The following is a 26,532-nucleotide window of genomic DNA, read 5'->3' as shown; positions in this document are numbered from 1 at the left end:
AGGGATGTAGGATTTTGACTTGTATGTTTTCATTTTTGTTTTGCTATCATATAGGCAGGATAAGTGTTTTCACGGAAAGGAGTTTCTGTGTCTCTGGAACTACTGTAGAATTGGGTAGATTAGAAATACATTGATGGGCATTTATAAAAAATCTGGAGCAGTTGCCCATGGCAGCCAATCTGCTTCTATCTGTCACTTTCAAAACCTAACTGAACAAATTGAAAAGAAAAGCTGACTGGTTACTAAGGGCAAATTCTCCAGATTCTGTTTGCTCCAGTTCTGATATGTTTCCCCCATTGTGCTTCCTGGGACTTTTTTATATAGAACAAGGGCAGGTAAACTCCGGTCCTCCAGCTGTGGTGAAACTACAAATCCCATGGGGCATTGCAAGATTTTCAACAGCTGGAGGGCTGGAGTTTGCCCACTCCTGATAGAGAGGTAACTCGAATTATATATTTAATTAAAGCTTATTTGCCAAATTGCTATTGCTGCCTGCATACATCACTGCATATCTAGTTGGACTCTTTTGTGGGGGTATTTAACTGAGGCACCTACATGGATTGCTTTATTTTTTTTCTTCTGCTTTTATATATACCAACATTTTTTTTGCCAAAATATGGCTCACTTAAAGTAATCCTTTCCTGGGAAAAATATGGAGATTTGCATTGCTTTAGTACTTTTAAATGACTGACCTGGAGCAATGGTGCATAGCAGAATAAGTCCGAGTACAACCAGAACTCATTATCTGCATACTTGTTCTGGGTTATTGACTCCAAAGTACTAAAGCGTCCATGTTTCTCTCCAGGAAGGTTTTGGTAGAAACAGAAGGTGTTTGCATGTCATTATCTCCATCATAAGTAATAAAAACTTGTGGCCAGAAACACATTTGTTTCCTGTCACTGTGACCAACTGTGTATCCAGAACCACTTGGTTTGCAGTACAGATGTTTCTTCATGAAAACATCCGCTTAGCCCCGGCTTCAACTGGGTCCAGTAAAACGGACATATCATTTTCCTTTTCGATGGACTGGATCGTGCCTGGAGGTAATCTGATGTAAGCGGACACATGTCTGTTTACATGAGATTCCCCATAGACAGACATGGGGTCAGGCATGTTCAGTTCGATGGAGGAAAAAAACTTTACGGACACGGATGTCACAGTGGTGACATCCCCTCCATACCGCTCTGATCAGGAGAGGATCTGTTGAGGATCCTCTCCCAATCGGCCCTTGTGAAAGAGACCTTAAGTTTTTTACATTATAGGTGGTGGGGTTCCACATTTCCTCATATTATCTAAATATACACATAACCTAGACCTGAGAAGCATTCCATTATAATAGGCTATAGCAAACTTTCATTCCACATTCTACTTTCAAAACACCAGGATAAATATCCTTCCATATCTCCCAACTGTTGATGAGCGTTCAACGCGCCCAGCCAAAATTCCGGATTTGGCAAACATCAAACCGAACCCAGGGCCACTACTGTCCTAACCACCAATGACGCTGTACAACCCACGCAGCATTATTGGTTGCAGGTGGGCCCACCATAACAACCAATGATGCTGTGGGGCCTCCAGAGTCTTGGCTACCAGTGATGCTGTACAGCTTGGTGACCATTCAACCAATGATGCTGTGTGGGACACCAAGGGAGGTTTGGCAGGTGAGCGAACTGGCCAGAAAATTCGAACAGCATGTTTTTTGGTCGAACTCATGGTCGTCCCGAACCTGAAGTTTATCCCTACTCCCAGCTTTGTGAGATGGTGAAAAAGGGACACATTACAGTACAAAATATGGAGGGAAAGGACACACCCTTGCCACATCCCTAGTTGCATGAAGAATTTATACACCAACAATTTTTAGTTAAACAAAGTGCAAGAGCAATTTGGTTACAGAAGAGGGACAGTCCCTTTTAATTAAGTTATGAGAGATGTCCTTGTTTAAACAAAGTGACACTAAATCACATGAGATTTGAAGGTTACAGTGACATGGCTTAAAGTAAAGATCCTTATCCTTGCGCCAAAACTCTGTGCATTAGACCTGAAGCCTGTTGTGATGTTTTCAGTCAACACATATAGTAGGTAAACTGTTGTCAAGTGCCAGCTCCCAGCACGCTTTGCCATAAAACAGGCCCGGAACCCTTTTTTTGTGTTTTTAGAATCCTCATGTGCAGAATATTACCAGAACAGTCCTCTTCTCTGCGCGCTCGACCGTAGTTTTGGTTTGTTGTTTTAGGATTACATATTATGAGGTCAAAAGGCAGCGGTGGGATATCGGCAAAGAATTCCTGTAACTAGATCCACATTTTCTGTTTTTACTTAACATTCCAGTCACAATTTTCAACACACAACCTACATGTTACAGGAAATGACTTTTAGGAAAGCAAAGACCATCGGCTACAGTTTATTTTTTTTTAGTCTTCTTTTTTTTGTCTGTTGCTGCATTTAAGTGAGAATATTTTACACAAAGACAAGAGTACTTCCTGCTTGTTGTTTTCTTTTTGGGCTTTGTGTGTGTGTGTGTGTGTGTGTGTGTGTGTGTGTATATATATATATATATATATATTCACACATTGTATGTATGTATGTATGTATGTATGTATGTATGTATATATATATATAAAAATATTGCCCATTATCTTGACAGTACAGCATTGCTTTCTAAGGCCTGGTTCACACCTAGGCATATTGCATATGCGCGTCTGTCGCGCGGTTTTTTTACCGCAATTCGCAGTAAAAAAAATTGCGCGACGAACGCGCGTTTCCGAGGGCTACTTGGCTGTATCCCAATGGAAACGCGCAACAAAAACGGCCCAAAGTACATGTACCTTTTCAGGCGTGGCCCGTTTTGTAGCGCATTAGGGACGGGCTGAAATACGCCAAGGTGTGAACCAGACCCATTGAATACAATGGGATTTAGATGTTTGAGCGTTTTGTAAAGCATTCGTCAAGCGTAGAGGGTTCCCTCACCTCTCGATCCTGTCACGGCTCTCTGCCGTGACAGGGGGAGGGGCTGGATTCCCCTCTCCCCGCTCCGATCTGCCAGCGCTGACTGGCGGACCGGACGGTTATATATATATATATATATTCACACATTGTATGTATGTATGTATGTATGTATGTATGTATGTATATATATATATAAAAATATTGCCCATTATCTTGACAGTACAGCATTGCTTTCTAAGGCCTGGTTCACACCTAGGCATATTGCATATGCGCGTCTGTCGCGCGGTTTTTTTACCGCAATTCGCAGTAAAAAAAATTGCGCGACGAACGCGCGTTTCCGAGGGCTACTTGGCTGTATCCCAATGGAAACGCGCAACAAAAACGGCCCAAAGTACATGTACCTTTTCAGGCGTGGCCCGTTTTGTAGCGCATTAGGGACGGGCTGAAATACGCCAAGGTGTGAACCAGACCCATTGAATACAATGGGATTTAGATGTTTGAGCGTTTTGTAAAGCATTCGTCAAGCGTATCCCCAAGGAGAACTATGGGGAAAAACACTGACCCCATAGTTCTCCTTTAAGTCGCTTGGCTGTCATGCTGACACACTGGTTTACATTTTTTTAAATATTTTCAGTCAATGGCGTGGTACAATTATATCAAGAGAGGTGAGTATATTGAGCACACAAGGGTGCCCCTAGCCTATTCACCACCCAGGGCCAAGTGTAGGGGGGAGAGGGTGCTGGTGGTGCATGCTACCGGGGAGGGGTCTCTGCTGGTGTCCTGCACAGTGACATCACCGACCAGAGCATTCAACTCAGCTCCTAGCAACCAGGACGCCGGCCAAAGCATCCCAGGTTGGTAAGACCTTGGTGGTAAGGATGTGTATGGCCCTTTTACATCGCCCAGCTCTTAGCAACACTCTGGCTGGAAAGGGGCCAGCAGGCACACTGCAATCATTGTGCAGCAGTTTTTTCTATATTATAGACATTTATACCCTTTTCCTTATTCCTGCCATGTCCCCCCGATTTGCCATGTTCAAAATCTGTCTTCAACCACTTTTAAGGTGCATTGACTAGCTCTTTCCATCTGCAGTATGCTTGAGGCTCTTTAAAGTGTGCACGTATATGATGTATAAATGGATATACGCCGAGGTTGATAAGTACTAGAAGTTCTCAGTACAATTTGTGCTAGCTTGTGTATTAGTGATTTGCTGCTTTTATGTAATAAATCTAATAATATCCTTATGATTTTTCCAGTTGTTTTATTCTTAGTGTTCCATATGTAAAGTGAAGCCAAGCTATTGACATCTTTTGTAGCCATACTGGTACCTAATATGACTCTTGATGATAATTTTAATAGTCTGGTGAAGGATGTATAGGAACATATTGGGCATTACTTTGGGGTTTATGGATGTAAATGAGTTAAAGGCATTCGAATTTCCATTTTGAAACCACAAAAGGATTTCAAAGTCTTAACGTTTGAGATGTTTACAGCAGAACTCCAGCTTTAATAATATATAAATATACAGTATATACCTTGGTTCAGCTTGACTTATACTGTATATGTATAATCCCTGGCAAGGTGACCTGGATCCTATTATAATATTATACACTGTTGCAGCCCCCCCAGCTACTATAGTGTATTAAAGCGGTTTTCGGATCCTGATACAGCAAGTTGCTTGGTGAGTAAAGTGGCAGTTGAGACAACACCTAGTATTTTCCCCGTTGAATACTAGACATTTTCTGATTGGATGAGGGGTGGTGAAAATGCTCATCCAATGAGTGAGTGACCGTTTTTAACTGCACAGGGAAGTCACTAAGCAAAGCGGCAGTAGCTGTAATACACTGTGGCTACTGTATTACAGGATCCCCGTGGCCTTGACAGGGTATATGTATATATTTTTACATTGTGCCAATCTGGATCAGTGTAAATATAATTATACGGTTTGTTTGTTTTTAAAGCTGAAGTTCTAATTTAAAACCAGCTATAGCCTGTGTAGAAATGCCTGTCTCCTGCCCGCATGGTGCAGAGAAGGTCTTTCTCCTCTGTGGAAGCAGTTGTTGCTCTGCAGATGTTTGACACACCTCTTGCTGAATCAGACCTATAGCTCGGCAGTTAGTAAATCTCATGCTCCCTGCTCATTGGAGAGCTTGATTTTTGTCAACAGTTGGTGTGTCTCTGCAGAGAGGCTACTGCTTCCACACGTGGAACAAGGGTTCTTCTCTGCATCATGCTAGCAGGGTTAGATTTTTGTGTCCGCTTTCTGAAGAAAACAATCTGTAAGACTGCACAACGTATTGCTTTAATTCACCAGGAATGCATTTAACTGGTTAAAGGGAAAGTTCAGTTCGGCTTTAAGAACTCCTGATTTAGAATCTCTTTGCTGATGAGTTTTAACCATGTTTATTTTGTTCTTGGAGCCTCTTTATGACCTGTTTTTCCCCCCCCCCTTCTTTTTCCTTCCATAGGGAGAACTAGAGAAGCTTAACCAGTCCACAGATGACATTAACCGAAGAGAAATTGAGCTGGAGGTAAGCCTCTCGGGTATTTGTGTGATCACAGCTGGTTGTGCTGCTAACACTAGTCATCATAAAGCATGTACTGGATGTCTTCACTTTCAGCTTCCTGTTTTCTCACCTCTTAGGGAAGTGTGAAACAGAGGCATTTTCAGCATGGCGGATATTGTGCTGCTAAGTGATTATTTCTCTGACTTTTACATCATGTCAGAGGTGTTTCTGGTCTTGCATAATCACTAAATGTACGATAATTTCCTAGGAGGGTTACTTATGGAAAGGAAACCTAGAGGAATTAAAATAGAAATTGTTTCCCATGATAACCAATCCCCGACAATAAAAACTATAATGCGATTTGGCCACTATACGCAATAATTCTGCTTCTGTCTGTTCATATTCTGCAGCTATTATAAATGGCCCTCTTCATTACTGCATCTGTATAAAATATTTCCAAATATATCAGTATTTCCCTTAAAGTCTATATAAACCCTAACAATGAACTTCACTTTTTTGTTCTCTTTTGGCCTGCTACATTTACCCTTTAAACCAGTTTGTCATATTTGTTTAATAGGTACAAGAAATACCTGTTGATTTTGTCAGAAATCTTTTAATTTCTGGCAAAATCAATCTGAGTCTGTTGTCTTTGTAATCCATCATACAAGAAGTAGGCAGGGCTGACACCGGATGCTTAAGAATTTAGAACTGTGTTGTCCTCTCAAAGATGAAGGTAGGAGCACACTATATTTCTGGAACATCAGTAGGTTTTTTCTGTACTTGCAGCGTGTTTAAAGGGATGGGGAAATGTACATGTATTCCAGAAATATACTAAATACGTGTTTTTTTTTCTTATTTTGCATTGATGTAGGCTTTAACGTTAAAAAATAAAAAGTGTATTTTAAGTCCAACATAATTTACAGCCTGTTCATTGCCATTTAAGGGAAAGTTATATTTCAAGTAACCCTGTTATTAAAGAGAGAAAAGTCTGAGCCAAGCACCCCTAAAAAAAGAAGAGCTTGATTTATATTCTCCACTGTCTGCACTGCCAGAACACCACTCCAATCAAAAGAAATCCTCTCAGACACTTAAAGGAGTATGGATCTCCTTGGTCTTCTGCAGCGCTCACTGATTCTGCCCCTCAACCTCCATGTCATTACAACACGGTAGTGACGTGGAGGCTGGTGAAAGAAACCAGTGAGTGCTGAGGGGGACCAGAAGTGTCACTTTCTTAGTAGTTTTCAGTAGGGATGCACCGATAATGTTTTTTCAGGAACGAGTACTGATATTTTGGGAAGACGGTTCCATGTTCCCTTTTGGCATCGCTAGTTCTGGTATCGGAAAGGTATCGGAGCATTTGGGCGAGTAGGAGTACTCTCCCAAATACTTGGTATCGGTACCGATACTAGTATTGGTGCATCCTTAGTTTGCGGTAAAGGTTTTCTCTTCAGTGGAGCAGCATTCTGGTAATACGGACAGTGAGAAAAATAAGTATTCAGTCTCTTCTTTTGAAGGTATGCCTGTTTTTTCGATTGCAGAGTGACTTTAAGGACGATCTGTAATTTCTTTCTATGATGTGTCAACTGTTAGACCTTATCATTCCTGGCTTATCTGTTGTAGCCTTTCACAATTGGAGCTGTGTCTGGTGGATTACATCCGGGAATGCTATGTTTGTCTAGTATCCTGTCCTCCCTTCTTTTGTATCTGATATAAATAGGGTATGAACAACATTGAAAGCAGATTAAACAGATTGTTTACAGTCTGATATTAAAAGAGAACTAGAGCCAAAAGCTTTTGTTTGGCCTTAGCCCTCTTTTGGGTCAGAGGAGTACATTTACTAAGGAATACTGAGGAATATGTCTTGCATTATTAAATGGGCAACTCGTAATTATACACTACGCTATTTTCACTGACTGTTTAGGCCAAACTTTTCCACTTGTTTTAGACGTCTTGCAGTAGCTTTTCTGATGAAAAATGTAATGTATTTTAGGCTTGTTCAACAGTCCCAACAGAGTGCAAGCAGTATAGTGCTGTGAATATTGGTTGTTATGGGCTGTTCAATTTCTACAGCTGTAGTTCTCAAATTTCCTCTGTCATTTATGATAGGAGAGGCAATGTGAATGTATAAAACTTCCTAAAACCAAATGGCATATTTCACACTTGGTTTTTTATTTTGATGGTAACGGTGATTTGCCTAACTGGTCATTATTATTACTATACCAAGTGAGAATAACCTGCAAGGCTTAAGATGATTATATTAAAATTATAGTGACATTCAAAGCACTTGTGGTTTGCTGCGGTACGCAGCCTCGTCATTTGAATAAATGAGTGACACAAAACTCAGGTGATAAATCTTAAAAATGCTTTCAAGTGCCTTAACTGTTAACAAAAAATTTAGCTTATTTGGTTATCACTCATCTGTAGATCCTCAAATCATCTCTGAATTCATGCTGACACTGTCCTTTCTTCTGGAGGGTGGCTACTTTTGCTCCCCATGGTCTTTGTGTGTGTTGTAAAGTAGCCACCACAACAAGCTCGCTCTCCTTGATGAACTACAATCTCAATACAAACAATGAACTAAACTTGAGACTGTAGTCCATCGCAGGAGTGAGCATGGAGCAGTGGCTACTTTACAACACATTCGGGGACCATGGGGAACAAAGGTGGCCACCCTCCAGTAGGTAGTGTCAGCACCAATTCAGAGATGATTGGAGGATCTACAGCCAAGAGATGCACAAAAAAAATCTAAATTTTTGCTGCTACTAAGTAAGGTATTTGAATGCAATGATTTAACCCCTAAGTTTAGTGATACTTTTATTTTCTGTTGATCCAGTAAGTCTGGTATTTTTCAAGTTCCTTTAGCAGACCAAGCTGTTCAGAAAAAGTAGCAGGTGGAGAGTTGAGATAAACCATTTAACACTGATAAGGGTGCTTACAGTGGTCTGGTTCTATTAATTTATGTAAAATCTTTATCCCAAAAGGGAAAAAACCTGTTGTGTACTAAGAGGTTTTAACCGGAGTTAAGTTTTCATTTCTTAGTCCTTCTAAATCTACTATTCTAACACTACCCTCTCTACAGGTTGAAAATTATGCTGTTTAAGGGTGGCTACATTGCTTCTCCATATATACAGTGGAGGAGTGAGTGTAGTCACCACAAGACAGGAAGTGTGTTACAGGCTGAATCACAAGGTAAAAATAAAAAAGGCTAAACAAAATCCCAAATCAATACAGCTACCATGTCTAAAGAGTGATAAAATGCAATGTATTCAGTTTTCGTGTTCTAGATATGATTTAATTTTACGCCATGGCAGGCACTAGTTAACCTTAAGTAAAATGATTGACTTTCCTATTAATATTTTGCCAGTTCTGCGGGTCTGTGTAGATTCCTTTATACTTTTTAAGCTTTTATCTGTTTACACTTTGCAAGAAAAAAAACATAACAAGCCAGTATAAAGTACTTCAGCTACGAAGGGCAGTAAAGTTTAATTTGATATAAAATAATCTCAGTGCCTTTTGTTCATAAGACATTGTGTACCCTGGAACAGCCGCAGGGAAAGTCATGCATCTCTTTGCTTGGCTTAATCATGGCTGATGAATCGAGGTACAAAGTGTATTATTTAGAAGAAAGATTGGTAATGTATTGAGTTGGTATCATTTTGCTTTTTGTCTTTCTTGTTCAATAGGTTATCTCTTTTAACAAAGTTCTAGACCAGTCAGCATGTTTAATATGGATTGTCTAGGTATTTGTTTATTATTCAACCAGAAGTAGCCTGAGAATTGTTAGTTCCACTTTTGAAGTCAAATTTGAGAAAACTCCATTATATGTTTGTTTTGTGTTCCTATTCACGCAGCATACCCAAAATAATTTTCAAAAATATATTTCTTACCCTTCAACTGCATCTTTGGCGAAGGCCTTTTGTGCTGATTCCAAGCTACTCTGAGCAGTTTGAAAGTGAAACTAGAGGGTTAGATTAAGGGACAGACTGACCCTTTTGTTACATAACTTCCCCCTCCCTAATATTACATAGGAGGAAATCTAGGTAGGATTTTTAGGCAAGTAAGAAACCCTTGTAAAAAAAAAAAACGTAAGCAGCAAATTCTACATTTTTTCTTTCTTTTTTTTAAAGTTATGGTATGTTAATGGAAACATATAACAAATATAAAACATGTTTTACCAATTTGGCTGCAAAAGTGAAATTACATTTTAAAGTAAAATGATCATCTACTTGGGTAATTTAAACAGAGAGTGTAAAGGAAAAAAATGCAGAAGCAGAGGTTACTACCGTAAATAAAACCACATGCTGAAATAATCTATTTTCAGAGACACAGACTGCTTAAAGTAGCATTAAGGTCTGGGCACTTTTTACCTTATCTGCAGTAAGGTAAAAATGCCCAGTACCTTTTGGACTCTTCCACCCCCCCAACACACTTACCTGTCAGCGCCGCATTTCATTGCAGCCAGTCCCCGCAGCGATCCTGGGTCCCAAACTTCCTGGTTGTGGGGGAAGAGATTGAGGGCAGAGAAGCCATAGGCGCCTTTTGCTATCAATCAACCTGTTGGGCAGGGAGGAAGAGCATGGCCTGCCGCAGAGCTGTGTGTCTTTGGACACACACAGGTACTGCGGGAACACGCACACACAGGTGACTCGATAGCAGCTGCTTGGCTGCTGGCAGCACCCGTGCAGGGGGCTGGGTAGACAGTGATTTGGAGACCCACTAGAAAATGAGGATTTTTTTTTAAAATAAGTGTTTATTAAAGGAGAACTATGGTAACGGGAGGACACAAACAAGTGTCACCCTAGGCTCAGTATACCGCGAGCTGTAGCTTGCGGTATACTGAGACGCCGCAGTATACCGCGAGCTGCTGCTCGCAGTATACTGAGACGCCGCAGCTGAAGCGTATCCCGACAATTATGCCGGGATCCGCCCAGATGCGTGACTGACAGCTGGCTCTGCCTATCTAGAGGCAGAGCCAGCTATAACCGCCCCCTCCCCCGTCTGTTCCGCCAGTCAGTGCTGGCGGATCGGATTGGGGAATCCAGCCCCTCCCCTGTCACAGCAGAGAGCCGAGACGGGATCGAGAGGTGCGCGAACGCCGGTATGTGTTCGCTCACCTCCTGATCTACTGAGCCGACCTGTGACAGTCTCAGTGTCACAGGTCGGCTAGAACTATGAGGTGAGTGAAAAGCACTCACCTCATAGTTCTCCTTTTAAGGGTTTTAAGACAAGTAACATGAAAGACATGCAAACATGGAGATCAGTGCAGTACCGGAGTATATAATTACATTCCATCGTGAGACACAAGCATATAAACATGCATATGGATACGTGCAGCCCAAATACCATTCACATACACCGTGAAATACAGAGATCAAATCATGCCGTGAAGGGTAGGCGCCTTGTTGCTATAACGGCTGTGTGCGTCTCATTCAGGAGACTTTAAGACTAGGTGATATGACCGCAATTTCTCCCATCTATCCAGACAACACTGAAGAGGAAGGGGGGCAAGGAAGGACGCACATATAGAACACAAGACCCACAAGAGAAAATTAGGAATTTAAACATTTAAAAAAAAAAAAAATTAAGAACAGATGTGGACAGGATCTGTGCCTCCCTTGTACACAAAGAAAAAAAAAAGGAAGGTTTAATGTCACTTTAATTGATCTGCAAATCTCCATCGCCACACTGGTAGTGTCACTAACCATTAGGAAGGCTTAACTGGTGGAAGGGGCCAGCCTAAAAGTTCACAGAAAGAGCATGTATAACTATAGTTGATTACATATCTGGATCTTTTGACCTGCACACCCAGGTGTGTGACTACTTTATTTAAAGCAACCCTTTTTTTTCATATTTTTTTTTTAGTGCACCATCTAGAGGCGTCTGCACATACCTGCAGTAGTATTTATTACCCCCGCTTGAATGCCAAGCAATTTTGAATGGGCAAAACTCCCAACAGTTTTGGGTGGTACCTGAGCTAGCTCACTCCAACACATTCCTGTTAGTCTTTTGCTACGAGCTGCCTCAGTTGCCAATAATGTGCAAGCTTGGCAGGAGGGGAAAAGACATGAGCCATCACTACCAAGAAGTGCCAAAGCTTTGCGTGATCTCAACAGTCCAGCGTTGTGGTGTAGAGGGGATAAAAAATGCTGCCGCAGGTATGTGCAACCACCTGTAGGTGCCTGCTCTTTATGGGCTCATTCAGACAGGTGTGCACGTCCAAGTGCGGGCATTGGGCCCCAAACATGTGTGCAGGTTTGGGTGTGCGTGTGACTGCTTGGAATTGCATGCAGCCCCCTCCTCCCAGAAGAACAACCTGTGATCGGGTCATTTTAATGAATGAACCATAAATCTATTAGTAACTTTTTGCGCTTAAAGTAAAAGTCACTTTAAAGTATTCATAATCATAAGATAATCATCACCTGGGTAGGTGACGGCCAACTATCTCCCCCAACCAGTTGTCTTTAAGACCCCGTTCACATTGAGCGATTTATCGCGCGGTAATTCCCGCGATATCGCGGCAAATTACCGCGCGATATAGCGCTCCAATGCACTCCAATGGGGCAAAGGGTCCTGCTGTCGCGGGTCGTGTGTCGCTACAGCAGGACCCTTTTTGGAGCGGATTTAGCCGCGATTCAAGCTTGCTCAATGCAAGCTTGAACGCGACATCGCGCGGCAAATCTCGCGATGTCGCGCAATATGCAAATCGCGTGACAAACGCGCGATTTGCATATCGCGCAGTGGGAACGGGGCCTAAGGGATAGTCAAACAGTTATTTTGGAAAACTGCATATTAAAAAGGTTAGCAGATCCAGGGATGCATAAAGTTTAAAATTATAAGCAAATCTCAAGTTCCTGTTGGGCCTCATCCTGTCTTGCTTATTGAGCTCCTCTATTGGTCCTAAAATGTGATGGGCAACTCACTGACCAAAATGGAGGTTTGGTATAGATAGTACGTCCAAGATGAACTTTTACAGAACATTCTTGATCAGCCAGTCACTAGATTGTAACATTCTAAAATGTCATCTTCCCTGAGTGTTTGTAGCTTTTTGGCTAGGAGACCTTAAGATCCCCCCGCAATAGAATGTGTTTATTTCTTCAAAATGATAGGGGAAGCTTTATGCAAAACTGTGGTACTTTCCCAGAAAAGTTCCCTGACAAGTTTATAAAGAGCAGTAAAATAATGTACAAAATGTTAATATTTTTGTCATGGCTTTCTTTCCCCGTCTATGTAATGTTAAGGAGGGGGCTGTGAGCTAATGTTTGTACTGTGCTGATGATCTCATTGTCAGTTATAAACTAGATTTGAACACTGTCCTAAGAAAGGGTTAGATCTCAAGATCTCACAGCTTGGGTGCTGCTGTGTATGTCAATGCACTTTCACTCAGTTTGTCCCTCTAATTGTATTTTGGAATTATTCAGCATAGTTTGCAGTCCTAAATATAAAACCTGCTCCAATGAAACAACTAGAAAGGTATTAATATATACCATAAATATAATAAGATATTAAAATATTTTTAGGTATGCTGTGTGAATCTGAACACACAACAAACATATACTGCGTGTTTCTCAAATTTGACTGCAAAAGTGCAAATACATTGTAACCAAATTAACGGTTTCTTTGCCTCTTTTGAATGAACAGTGGGGTGTTCAGTGCTGATCACCCCACTATTCATTCACAAATCAACGTATACTAAACACGGCCATTCATGTTTACTGTCTGCTGATTTGTGAATGCGCAGGAAGCACTATGTACTTAGGACTTCCTCTTTAGTGCCAGGACTGCAGAAGAAGGAGAGTGAGGACTCCTTGTCCTTGATCTCTTTCACTATCTCAAAAGTGAAATATTATGGGTCTTTTCCAATCCCAGATGTTTCACAAAAGTTTCTCCCCCCAAATAAATAATGATGGCAGCAAATACAAAAATTATAATTTTATAAAACAAAAATAAATCCCCATTCAAATCTATGCGATGCAGGAACACGCACGGCATTACCCATGTTGCTGCAGCACATGCAAATGCGGACCGGTGGCGTGCTGCCTTTGCGTGCAATGTGTCATGCCATTTTCTTTCTCCAGCCGGTCAGCTTGCGAGAGCTCGCATAGCTGAGCGTGCCGAGATGAAACATTTTGAGCATAAACCTTCATTTTAAATAGCTTTTAGATGCTGTAGGTAATAAACTAGGCTTAGAAGCTGGAAATAGTTTGCGAATCTAAATCAATAGAGAAGCTCATCTTAACTTCAATTTTCCAGCCAGACATCAGTCTTTAATGTGACGTGTTGTCATCATTGCTCAGACTCATCCCTCAGTCTCACCAATTGGCCTTGTCCCTTCTTTGCCATGTGCCTTTGTCCTGATGCCAACAGGATTATTGGTCAGACTACTTTCTCTGTGTCCCCTCCTTCATTCTTTGCTATATGTGACCTCTCATTCTTCTCCTCTCTCCTAGAAGGACGGGTTTATGAATTTTTTTGAAAATCAGGGAAAGATGTTGTGCCTCCTGTGTTCCATGCATGGTAGCAATGGTAGCAGGATAATGTATAACTTCTACTTTTGGCTTATTTGTCTTTAGGAATCATGAAGCTATGTTAATGAGCAATGTTGTATTTCATTAATTCACCAATTCTGTACGACAAAAGAAACACAACTTCGTCAGCACTTACTATAAGACTGAAAGCTACGATTTTACTTTTTGCCCTATTTATGACAGTCATCCTTCGTAGATGAGCCTTTCTGTTTCACGTTGTACACATTTTTCAAACTTCACAAAATTCGGGTAATTTACCCCACTTGCAGTTTTGTGCAGGGTTTTGTTGCAGTCTTTTAAACCATACTGGGTCACCATCTGTTATTGCCTGACTAGGCGAAGTGAGAAAAATCATGACCCAGTTCCAAGTATAACTTTGGAATACAAGTGATTTAGATTCCTTTTGAAGGTTGATGCAACATTCATAGAATTTCTACATTTTTTTCTAAAAAAGGTCTACATTTTTTTCTGTTCAGTAATTTTTTTATTAAAACGTTTGTGATTTTACTAAGGTTAAAAAAGACAAACAAGCTTCATGAACACTCATGGAATACACCATTACATAATAATCAGTCAAATGAAGTTCATCCCTGATACAGCAAGTGGTGTGCAAGGTGACCTCTGCACGTATAAAAAGAAGATAGGGGAAAGGAGGAGAGTAGAGAGGAACAAGCGAGGATAGAAGGGGAAAGAAAATAGCTTAGATAAGAATAGGAGACCAATGAGGAATCGGATATATAATACAGAGTGATCTTAAAGGGAAGGGGGATGGCCGTAGGAGGCAAATCAAAACACGCAAAGTGTGAAGATGGATGCATTTGAGTATTCCAACAGACGCTGAACAAAATAAGTCAGTAGAAAATTTGAGACCTATGGTCGCCAAAGCTTTAGCTGCATTAATAAAATTGTAGTAAATCTTTCTTGATGTGGACATTGTTACTGATATAAAGTCAAAAAATTTAGAGATGGCCAGACCCCTAAAATTGACCTTCCACGAAAATGGATGGTTTACTCTTTTGAAACCCCCCAAAAAATCACCTACAAAAGCACTTTAAAATTAAAGCTGTTCAAAAAAAGGAACAACATGTCCTGAGTTCTAAGCTGGAGGTTTGAAATCACAATGAGAATGCACACCTGCCCATGTGCGCATTCTTGCAGCATTTTGAGCGCCCAGGTTTCCCAAGATGCAATGGTGAGGTACAGTGACATCACCTGCACCTCCCAGAAGCATCAGGCAGTGGAGCCGAGGTAATTTTTTTTTTACTTGGCAGTAACTTTCATTTTTAATTCATCTATGTGAGCGACGTGACTTTTTTTGGGGGGGAGGGCTTTAAAGATCAAAGCTTCTATTTTCATGGAAGGTCCAATTTGACACGAGCACTTGAAATGTATGTCCATTCTAAACATTTTACAGGGTTATTCACAAAAGGGTGAAGAGATTGGAGAAGGCAGGAGAAGTGAACAAGGCAGGAGAAGTGAACAATCTAGGCCAAAGTAGCTGATTTGAAAACATTCTCCAGTTCAGCTCACTTTCCAGGTCAGCTATGTTGTCCTAGATTGTTCACTTCTGCTGCCTTCTCCAAACCATTCACCCTTTTGTGAATAATAGTTTTGGATGGAGTGCAGAAACAATCCCTGTCGGGTTTTAACGATATCTGAATCTCTATTAGAAAGATCTTCTCTTTCTTGATGACAACCGCTTAATGTGGCGGGAAGTGAGGAAGAAACTCCAACCATACACAGAATTAAAATGTTTGTATTTTAGAAAAGTAGGGAAAGACTAGAACCCATGTTAGCTTTTATTTCTGTCCATGTCCCTGTTGCAGACTTTTTTTTCACTTCCTGTCAAGTAAAAACCTTTTGTCAGCAGCAATGTATATGAGAGCAGATCTCTTTAAGGGAGCTGGGACAGCATGAAATTCCTGACGGGGCTTCTAGTCCTTCCCCGCTTTATTTAAAACAAGACAAAAAAATCAATCACTGGACATACACTATGACATGAACAAAGAACAAGTCCATTTCTGTCTTTTCTTCAAGTTTTAGAAGCTTTATGCTGGTGCTCATTATGCTTCGGGACCTTCACTAACTGGAGCATCTTAACCCACTTCTGCATTTGCTTGAAAATGTTTCTTTCATGTGATACTTTCAGGAAGAATAATAGTGGTCAAGTTCCTTCTACAATAAAAGCGAAAATAGTTTTTTTTCTAAATTAATTGTATTTATCCTGTAGGCAATTTGCAATCTGCCTTGCTAAATAAGCCTAGTAAATGACATTTCTATACAAAAACCTGTATTTAAATTTAGGAATGCACCGATACCGGTTTTTCGGTATCGAGCAAGAGTACTGATGTTTTTTTTTTTGTACTCATCGATACTGGAAGTCCCATTAAGGAAGCCAGGTGACGTGTAATGACTCGCCACCTGGCTTACTGATTAGCCGGGAAGCCAGCCGGCGGGTAAACACTCGCCACCCGGCTTCCCGATTAGCAGGAAAGCCATCCCCATGCTTCTCGTCACTAGGTGACGAGAAAGCATGGAGCCGGCTTTCTGGCCAATTAACCAATCAGTGGCCAATCAATGGTCATTTTGTTCAAACAGTTTTGCATTTAAGGCACACCGTGCAAACAGTGCAGCCAGACTGGTGATCTCACTTTTCTCCACAACATTTAAGCAATACAGCTTGGCCACTGGCCCTAATGCAGCCCGAGGAATGGCTGGCCAGCTCCATGCTCCCTCGTCACCTGTGACGAGGGAGCATGGAGCTGCTGTTCTATCGAAAGTTCCAACTTATCGAGTTCTCCAACTGCCTGATTTCCAATTTAGTTAGAACTCAGAGGTTTGGCCAAGAAAGCTCTTCTGCACGAGCGCCAGCCGCGGCATTGCCCTATCCACATACACCACAGCAATGAAGTAATAAAATGAACTAGGATCACACTAATCCAGCACGTTATTAATCTCTGGTGACCCACCCAATATGGCCGCCGCTTGAGTGGGGCACCTGCGATTTAATAACGTGCTGGATTAGTGTGATCCTAGTTCATTTTAATACTTCATTGCTGTGGTGTATGTGCAGAAGGGCTTTCTTGGCTAAACCTCTTAATTCTAACTAAACTGGAAGATAGGCAGTTGGAGAACTCGAGGAGTTGGAGCTTTCGATAGAACAGCAGCTCCATGCTCCCTCGTCACAAGTGACGAGGGAGCATGGAGCTGGCCAGCCATTCCTCAGGCTGCATTAGGGCCAGTGGCCTCAGGCTGCATTAGGGCCAGTGGCCAAGCTGTATTGCTTAAATGTTGTGGAGAAAAGTGAGATCACCAGTCTGGCTGCACTGTTTGCACGGTGTGCCTTAAATGCAAAACTGTTAGAACAAAATGACCAATATTTTTGCATGTTCAGGCAGTTCAAATGTATATATTTCATCAGTTTTCTGAAGTTTAGCTTTAAGTACATTTAAAAATCTGCATCTTATTTTGAATATTGTTTCTATCTTCACTGATCTACTGTACCTGTCTCATTGGAAAATATTTATCAGTTCCTTTTTTGTGCTCAAACACACCATCCTGTATGGAATATATAATGTGAGCATGTATTTTAATGTACATTTCACTTCTCTTTTTTTCTTTTATTATTTTTTTACTTAAACCATCTGTCACTTTAATCATTTGTGAGTGCATTGCTACATACAAGAAAATCTGCCATTGCACACTTACATTCATATAAAAGTTTTTAAGAATTTTAATTGCCGATTTTAAATCATTCACAACGAATGCTGCTCCTTGATGTTTAAAAGTTTTAGTCTCCTGCAGAATCAGCCGATCTCCTGAGCACTGGCCCCGATATCCAGTTTTAGTCCCAGTTCACACCATCGTGTTCCGTAAATGCATGGCAAACGTGGGCAAAAATCTGTTCTTTGCCGCGTGTTCACCGAATGCATAAAAAAACGTGCAATGTGCTTGTGGTGTCATTACTAGTTATTGGCACCCCAAACGCATCCAGAAAAAAAATGTGGGACTCATGCTACAGATTTTGCTACATGTGTGAATTTGGGGAGGCACGCCAAATGTGGGAAACGCCCATGAATGCGCACCACTGATGTGTGTTCCTGCTACGCTATGGTGTGAACAGGTGGCTTCTTTCCCTTGCAGGGTCCTATGGATCCACCCTTTTGTTTGCTAGTAAGCGGTGTGTGTGTCTCCACAAATACACAGGCACAGCAAGGCAAGACACTCCCTTCCCCCCTGATCCCTGCTCCTCTCTCAGGCTAGTAGATGGACAGATCAAACAAACAGGCACAGCAGGAGAAGCCAGTCCTCTGCTCCCAACCCTCCTCCCCTTTTCCTTCTTCATGATGAACAGCTAAGGGAGACTGCTCTGTTCCTTGTAATCTTGTACTGGACAAAGTTCAGGAAAGCTAAGCTAAGAGAGTTGGAGCCAGCTGATCGGAAACATGATGATTGAAGGCACTACATTTTAAAGGAATACTTTCCTGGAAAATGTATATTCGTTTCATCTGGATTCATTATAGGTAAAAAAAGTTTGAGTGGTTAATACGACCTGAAGCTGGGTATACTCTGGTAGATTTTCAAACTAAGTTTCGTATAGAAAATCTCGTTGGAACATTCGATAATGCCATCAGAGACTTGTAGAATGTAGCTATTTGATAATCGAATGAATGTTCCGATTTGACAATTGTTTTTTTTCCGACTGAAATTCTACTGTTGTATAGCCAGTTTTAGTTTTTCCACCCCCGGTTGTAGTATGAGTAGCATAGGCCAAAGTAGCATAAAAAAGAACTCTAGGAAAAATTAACATAAACCCTTGCAGTGGGGCTACCACACACTGCAAGGGTTAACTGTTCGATTTTGTGTAGGTTAATCGCTTGCCGTCTGCCTGTTGTGAAACGGACGGCAAACTCGCATGGGCGGGTTGCCGTAATTAGATGGCTTTTCTTTTCTGCAAAGCAAAAACCCGTCCGTTCTGCAGAGCCTTTACTGGCTGTTTGACATACAAACGATCGGCGGCTCTAAAGCCTGCCGATCGCTTGTATGTTGTGGCTGCGTCTCCTCGCGTAATGCCGCCGCCCCCCTCCTGCACCCTCACCTTCAATCCAGGGATCCGCTACCCCATCTGCGGCCCAGGATCGGTTCGGGAGGGTGTCAGGAGGTAAGATGGTAGGGAGGTCAGCATCTTCCTCCTTGCTGATCTCCCTCCGACGTCTAAATGCGGAAGTGATGTGTAATAAATCACTTCCGCATTCACCTGTCAGTCCTCTGGCTGCTGTAGAGAGAGATCTCTGCTTCATCAGCTTCTTGGAGGTTCCCCAGGTGACATTAGGGGTCTTCGAGACCCATAATGTCTCCATAAAGAGGACCTGTCAGTGTGCCTGTGCTATTTTTTATAGGGGGATTGTTATCCCCCTATGTGATAGCAATAACGTTAAGAGTAAAAAAAAAAAAAGTACAAAAATAATAAAAGTCACATATAAAAAAAGTTTTAAATAATCCAAAAAATATTTAAGTCCCCCACCTCCACGTTTACGCACATATAAACGTAAATACGCGTCAGATATGTGAAAACGACAATTGCACTACACATGTTATATATCGCGAACGTTGGAGTGAGAGCAATCATTTTAGGGCCATCAATCACTGATAACACTTAACTGATGATCAGTAAAAGCGGAATAAATGTCAAAGTACCGCAGCGCTGAATACTGAAAAATGGCCTGGCCAGGAAGGGGACTTCAAGTGGTTAAAGAAACAATAGTTATACTCACCAGAGGCTTTGCGCCAGCATGTTCTTAGACCGGTCCCTAGAGCCTCTCTCGCTCCCTCCTCTGCAGCAGTCTAAGGTCCCATAAATCACCACGTCTATACTCAGTGTATTGGATGTGAGTACGATGAGGAAGATTCCAATGCTGCAGCAGAGAGGCTGAAGGGAGAGTTTTGACAGCTGACTTGCTCGGAGCTTCAGGTTAGTATCACTTTGTTTTTTTTAACCTAGACAAAAACAAGCACTTAACCCTTGTAGTGCGGGGGTATCGCCACTGCACGGGTTTAGATAAAGTTTTCATTTGGAGTTGTTCTTCATGCATGTTCTTTATGAAGAATTCAGTAGATTGGGATCCTCTTAGACATTATTGCACTTGACTATCAGAGATTTATATTGCTGGAACAGAAAATTAATTTTTTTTTGGAAGCTATGTTTTAATTCCCAATCTGATGCTTATTTTCAGTAATGTCTCGTGAACATAAGTTATTGTTTTGACAGGAAGGCGAATCTCATTTTCTTCCTTCCTTCATATGCATTTCAGGAGGCTCGGCAGAAGTTCCGCTCTGTGCTGACAGAAGCTACCCTTAGGCTGGATGAGATGGTGAAGAAAATAGGAAAATCTGTGGAAGATTCCAAACCATACTGGGAAGCCAGAAAAGTAGCCAGACAGGTATGTAGTTGCTGGCTGCACTCTATTTACGCCAGGGAGCAGAGATTATCATGTTGTCTTGCTGAGCATGCTTAAACTACTGACTAAATGTCTTCAGGCTATTCCAGAGCATTTGTAAACTTTTAACCTCTCATGCCATCTTTGAAGATACGTGTCGGCTCTGTTTAAGTGGAACAGAAGTTATGAATTCCAAGTTTATAAAAGGGCATCATGTCATCTTCCCAACACTAAGGGGTTGATTTACAAATCTTTTACCCAGTACATAGCTGGGTGAATGCTGTTCACACAGCAGTACTGCCACTGCATGACGCTGAGGGGCATAGAAAATGTCTTAATGACCCTCCTTTAAAGATAATGCAGTTCAGTTGCGCTCCGAGGTGTTGCAGAAAAATGCTGCATGTCCGCAACATACTGCAACCCACCTCAAGAGTGCACTGCAGTGTGGACAGGGCATATAGACAACAATTGTTTCCCGTGTGCCAGAGCACTGACCTGTGCTGTTCTCGTGCAGAAAAACCCAGGTCACTGCACATAGCGTGAAGGAGCCGTAAGTGCCGTTAGATTCATGTCTCAGGAATCTGTAGTTTGAGGTCCAAGAGATTTGTGTCTACAGATTCATGAGACATGAATCTAATCTTGTTCAAACGAGTGGCATAAACACGGTAAACATATCATTTGTTCATTGTTATGTGACCGTTGTGCCATGTCACTTCCTGTTTAGGCTTCGGTGTTGTCATGCCCACCTAGAACCCTTTTTATTCTTTTTGTTCCCACCTATTGTGATCCACATCCTTCTCTCTTGAAATGACGAATTATGTCATTTACATCTGGCCGCTCAACAATCAAGCTGAAGAAAATAAACTGGGCCATAATAATGTGGCTGATTAGACAGTTGTAGTCGATTTTGTTGACTGTTTGTTTTTTAAAGAGCAATCAATAATTAAACTCCAGTAAATAATTCTGAAGGCATTCGTGTATGATGTTTTTCTGTACTGTGGTATTATAGGTGGATTAATAAGCCTTACATGTATTATATGCAAGTTCCTTTTGACTTTTATATTATATTCACATGCGTATTGCTTTATTTGTGTGAGAAATGTTGCTGAATATTTAGCAAGACTTTATTTTAATTATTATTATTACTTTGGCTATTTTCATATAGACTTTATAAGGATGCAGTGATCTCCAAGTAGATAAGTTAAGGGTTATTTTATATTTGGATGTTTTAATTGGCTTTGTTTCTTTGATTCACACCAGTGGTGGAGAGAAAGAGTGAGGGAGAATCCAAAATTCGAAGTTGTCACCAGAACAGGGGAATAGAGAAAAAATCTTCTGGTGACAGCTGTCTGAGATCTCGTTTACACGGTTAGCCGACCGGTGTAAAAGCAGGGGGTTGTTCCACATCGCTGCTCATGCTTGCACATATACCGTGGCAAATTTTAAACAGCATGTAATGTTTGGCAGGTGGTGCTGCTTGCCAAATCACCCAATGACCACTGCAAACCATGAGACTGGGCTGCAACTGCCTGGACTTGTGGTTGCGGTGTAATACTGCAATAGAGACTCTCCGTTGTGATTTAAACAAATTGTCACTTGGGAGGTGGCATTATCGCCTGAAATCGATCCACCGTGGATTGTTTTTTAGAGGGCAGTTGAGGCTGCCGCCTGTGTGAATTAGGCCATAATGCAAGACCTTGTGTTTAAAAGAGGTGATCTTGACCAAAGAGGTGTTACTTTTGGTGCCTACAGGCGTTGGTCTTGAAAATCAAACCCCAGCAGTACTTTTAGAGCTTTAAATTGCTAATTTGCTGTATCCCCATGTCTGAGAATTTGTAAACTTGTAGCTTTATCTATTCTTGGCAATTTCATGAGAACTACCAGGGTTGCAGCTGGGACCTGGCTCTGGCGCTCCACCACTGTCATCATTAGTCTGTATTGTTTTAGAAAAACTGTCACAACAAAATTTGTACAGGTATTCCTCACTTAACGACCGAGTTCCGTTCCTACGACCAGGTCGTTAAACGGATTGGTCGTTAAGTGAGGAACTCTATACAGTACTATACTGCATTAGTACAGTACTGTATAGCGTTGCCGATGTACAGTACCGAACAGTGTACTGTACATCCGGCAATGGAAATACTTACCGAGACCTGCAGTGAAGATCGGGGGATGTCACTTCCGCCGGAGACCCGTCTCACTGACGCGGAAGGTCGGAGGTCGATCGGCGGTCCGTCGTAAGTGCGAGTGGTCGCAAAACAGGTAAGTCGGTAAGTGAGGAACATCTGTATCCGTATTTGTATCTGTAAGTACTTGGGCAAAAACTGGTAAAGTATCTGTACTTGTACTGAGTATGGTACATGGTATCGGTGCATCCCTAGCTAAAATCTAGATCGACTCCACTTTCTGCCAGGTTACGCAGTCAGGTGTCATATGTTACAAAACAGGGGGAAAAAAGGCCCCCCAATTTTTTTTCCCAGCAATGGCATACAATCCACAAAACAAATTCCTTATCCCTATAGTCCCCAAGTTATTGTCTCCAGTTCATACTCACAGAATATTTTCAGAAAACCCCTTTTTCCATTTGCTTTCAGAAAACAACTGAACTACTCTGGTCGGTTGCACTTTACTGGAAGACCAACTGTGGGGTGGAGAGAAGCCTTTTTTTAATGCTAGGTCACAGAGTCCTAGGTCACACACCCAGTCCAGGCCAAGGATGTTCTCTTATTGACATAATTTAAAATCATTTGTAGAAAACATACTCCATGACATGAGGTGTAAAAGTATGTGTAGACAGCTTGAAGTTTTAAGGTCCGATAGTCTAATCCATTGAAATTACCTGAAAAGTAAGTATGATTTCACTGTAGGTGCTCTTAAACAGAACTCCATGAATTATTTTTTTATGGCATGTTACACTAGTTCAGCTTGGCTCAATGTAACTATCCATACTGGAACTTCCGGTCAGCGGGAGATTGCCTCTGACTGGCAGTGCTGCGAGGGAGTATGGAGCTGGCTATCCACTGCTGAGCGACACTGGTTTGGAAGCCGGCTTCACGCTGCCTAGCGACACTGCAATGCAGCCTGGCTTCCCAGGCAATCAGGAAGCTGGGCGGCCGGTCATGACCCGCTTCTCGTCTTCCTGATTAGCCGGACCCACAGTACCTCGGGATGACGGTATCGGTACTCTATACCAAAAGACCAGTATCGGTGCATCCCGAATTTTCAGAATCTCCAACTGCCCTCTGGATATCAGATATGGATACTTACATTGAGGCTATCTGAACCAAAGTACGTATCCATAAAACATAATTCCTGGAGTCCAGCTAAATCTTGGTTTCAGTGATTAAAGTAGATCTAAACCCTCATCACCACTTCAAATATATAGTTATATACCTTTTCAAGTAATGATCATCCACCATGGTCATTAGCTTCCCAGTTCAACCGTAAACTACTAGACTTGCAGAACATTCTCTATTGCCTATAGGCACCATTACTAGAAATGGCGTTTCCCAGTTATAGCTACTTAGGATTCATCAATGGAGTGATTGATCAAGCCATTGACTGGGTTAATAAGGATTTTTGTTCTCGTTAGTGGCTAAATTTAGAGCTACCTTAATGGGTTTTTTTTCTCTTCTGGAGGAACAATGATAGATGGAGAATGCATTGAACTTGGTCCTTTTTTCTTTAGAGTGCTACTTTCTGTGTAATTCTGTAAGGGGGACAGTTTTTACTACCTGAAATTGGCCCAGTTTAATGTCACAAAGAAAGAAAACATCATATATTAGATTTTATCTGCATCTGTTGACTTTTTTTTCTCATCTTTTGCTGAATGTGTGGGTAAAGATTTAAGCAGCTTCACACTGCAGAAATCCGCACCTGACACTTTTGCTTAGAGGAGGGGGTGTGAGAGATGTCTAATCAAGCACAAGATTCATTTTAATGCAGCACATTCCTGACTGTATTTTTAGCACCTCCGCTTCTTCCTTTTCCAAACATGAAAAAGGAGAAAGACACATTAATGTGACGATGGAATAGTTCTAAAAATAGAGCCAATAAGACTGATATTTTTTTACCACTGGTACCACAAAAACTGGAGTTGGCCCCCGTAACAAATTCTTTTTTTGTTGCTAATACATGCTTGAAAATGCAATCTAACATCTGAATATTATGGACAATGGCTTCATTTTCAGCAGGCTCACATTCTCTATGCTAAGAATGAAAATTACTTTTTTTCAGTGAGATGTTGGCAGTTACTGTTGTGTAAAAACAGAGCATGAAATGTGGTCAGTTCAGTTCACCCTCATTCTTACATTCTTACACCCACTCCCTACTGGTATTGATAAATGAGCAACAAAAATGTCTGAAATCTCCTATCATTGCATAATGTGTCCTATCATAAAGTGTAACGGATGTCACCAGCACACCAAGCTGTTTGTATTCAGCAAATGTCCATTTTAATGACAATGTCATTCAATAGCCAATTCGCTATTGAATGACATTATTTGTCATTAAAATGGACATTTGCTGGATACAAACAGCTTGGTGTGCTGGTGACATCCTTTACACTTTCGTATTATTTCACGGCGCCAACCGTTGTCACTGCAAGCACCCACTCGTATTTTTTCAAGAAATCCGGTAAGGAGTGCAGCAAGGTACATATACTTTTCTATCATAATAAATATCTCCAACAATCATATTTGTGGGAGCTTTGGGATAATGTTTTTGTTAATAGAGACATTTTTCTACATTCTTCCTGCTCAGTAATACCTTTGGAATACTGTGTAGGTAGACAGTGTTGACCCTCCTTTCGGAAACCCACCCATACTATTACTTGACATAGAAAGGTCACTAAATACCAATTTCAGCCATAATTGGCAGCTTTATGGGCTATATATCGGATCCTTTATTGCTAAAAATTTATTAGGATAATACGTACAGATTTCCCTTGGGAAATCTGTTATCATGCACGTTTTATTTTACTCCTCAAAGAACAACTCGGATGGAAATGTGACAGTGTAGCACATCTGAAAAGAAAATGAAAGGAGGCTAAATCATTTTCCGTGCTGTGGATAGCACACGCCTAAGAAATGCAATTTTCAAACATTACCATGGGATCAATTCGGACAGCATTTTCCCTTCCACAAATTCCCCCTATCTCAGTTATCACTGAAAGAGGCCATTGTAGAGCTTACTCGGTTATATGAATTCTAAATCTGTGCTAAATTTGTGCTTCTTGTTGCCCAGCATGTCATTCCCATGTCCACACAAATTTAAGGTGACTAACATAAAACATGCTATTTATGTACTTGCAATAGTTGCTTAATGATGTGGAATGAGCTATGGGTGCAGCAATGATGGTGGCACAATTTCATATTGGGGTTGATAATCATCATTTAAAGGGGAACGTCAACCTCCAACCCCTATAGTCAAGGAAGGTGCCATCTTAACCTCTCTTTGGATTGCAGTTTCCATGGTGCGGCACATGTGATCGGCTATGACACCAGCCATTTGAGGGCTTGAAAGTTTGGTAAAGTAAGCACACTGGCAACCTTGATAGTTGGCATGCCTTGAAAATAACTGTTTTGGGAGACCTTAAATTGGCGGGTAAAGTTCTTATTTAACTATCAAACAAACATTTGGATAATGAGAAGATAAGCCAGTGCAGTAGCATTTCCTTCAGCTATGGCATTCTATGCTCAACCTATGGTGTATAGTTCCAGACAAAAAAAGTTATTAGAAAAGACTTCTGACACAAGATAGTTATACAGCTCCTCCCGCACTGCATGAGTCTCATGGAGTAATACCTGAGACTCGTGTGATTGGCCCCATTCGCAGGTGTCATCGGGGACTCAAGAGATTTTATTAGACTGAACACAGTATGTAAATAGAGAGAATGTAAATGGAAGCCAAGATTTTACAGAAAAATTTTGACAATTGTCACATTCACTGCTGAACTTGTGGACTTTTTTCTGGTAAAAGCAGACTTTGGGCAATTGTAAAATTGTCAGGTGTGCTTACAATCGTCACCATTAGGTATGCACCGATACCGGTTTTTCGGTATCGAGCATAAGTAAACATATATATTATTTTTTTCGGTACTCGCCGATACCGAATACT

The 26,532-nt window shown here is 41.3% G+C and overlaps 1 protein-coding gene across 1 annotated transcript in view; it reads left to right on the top strand.

The window, feature by feature from the left end:
• The window catches only part of SH3BP5 (SH3 domain binding protein 5), a 70,569-nt gene that overhangs the window by 24,999 nt on the left and 19,038 nt on the right, over positions 1-26,532 (top strand). The window contains exons 2-3 of the mRNA XM_018562757.1: positions 5,415-5,477; positions 20,290-20,418. Coding sequence (XP_018418259.1) covers positions 5,415-5,477; positions 20,290-20,418 — 192 coding nt within the window. The remainder of the gene's footprint in view (positions 1-5,414; positions 5,478-20,289; positions 20,419-26,532) is intronic.

The sequence above is a fragment of the Nanorana parkeri genome, unplaced genomic scaffold (assembly GCF_000935625.1).
Source record: "Nanorana parkeri isolate BGI_ZX_2015 unplaced genomic scaffold, ASM93562v1 scaffold597, whole genome shotgun sequence".
In the NCBI taxonomy this organism is placed as follows: domain Eukaryota; kingdom Metazoa; phylum Chordata; class Amphibia; order Anura; family Dicroglossidae; genus Nanorana; species Nanorana parkeri.
This window is presented reverse-complemented; position numbering and strand designations above follow the sequence as displayed.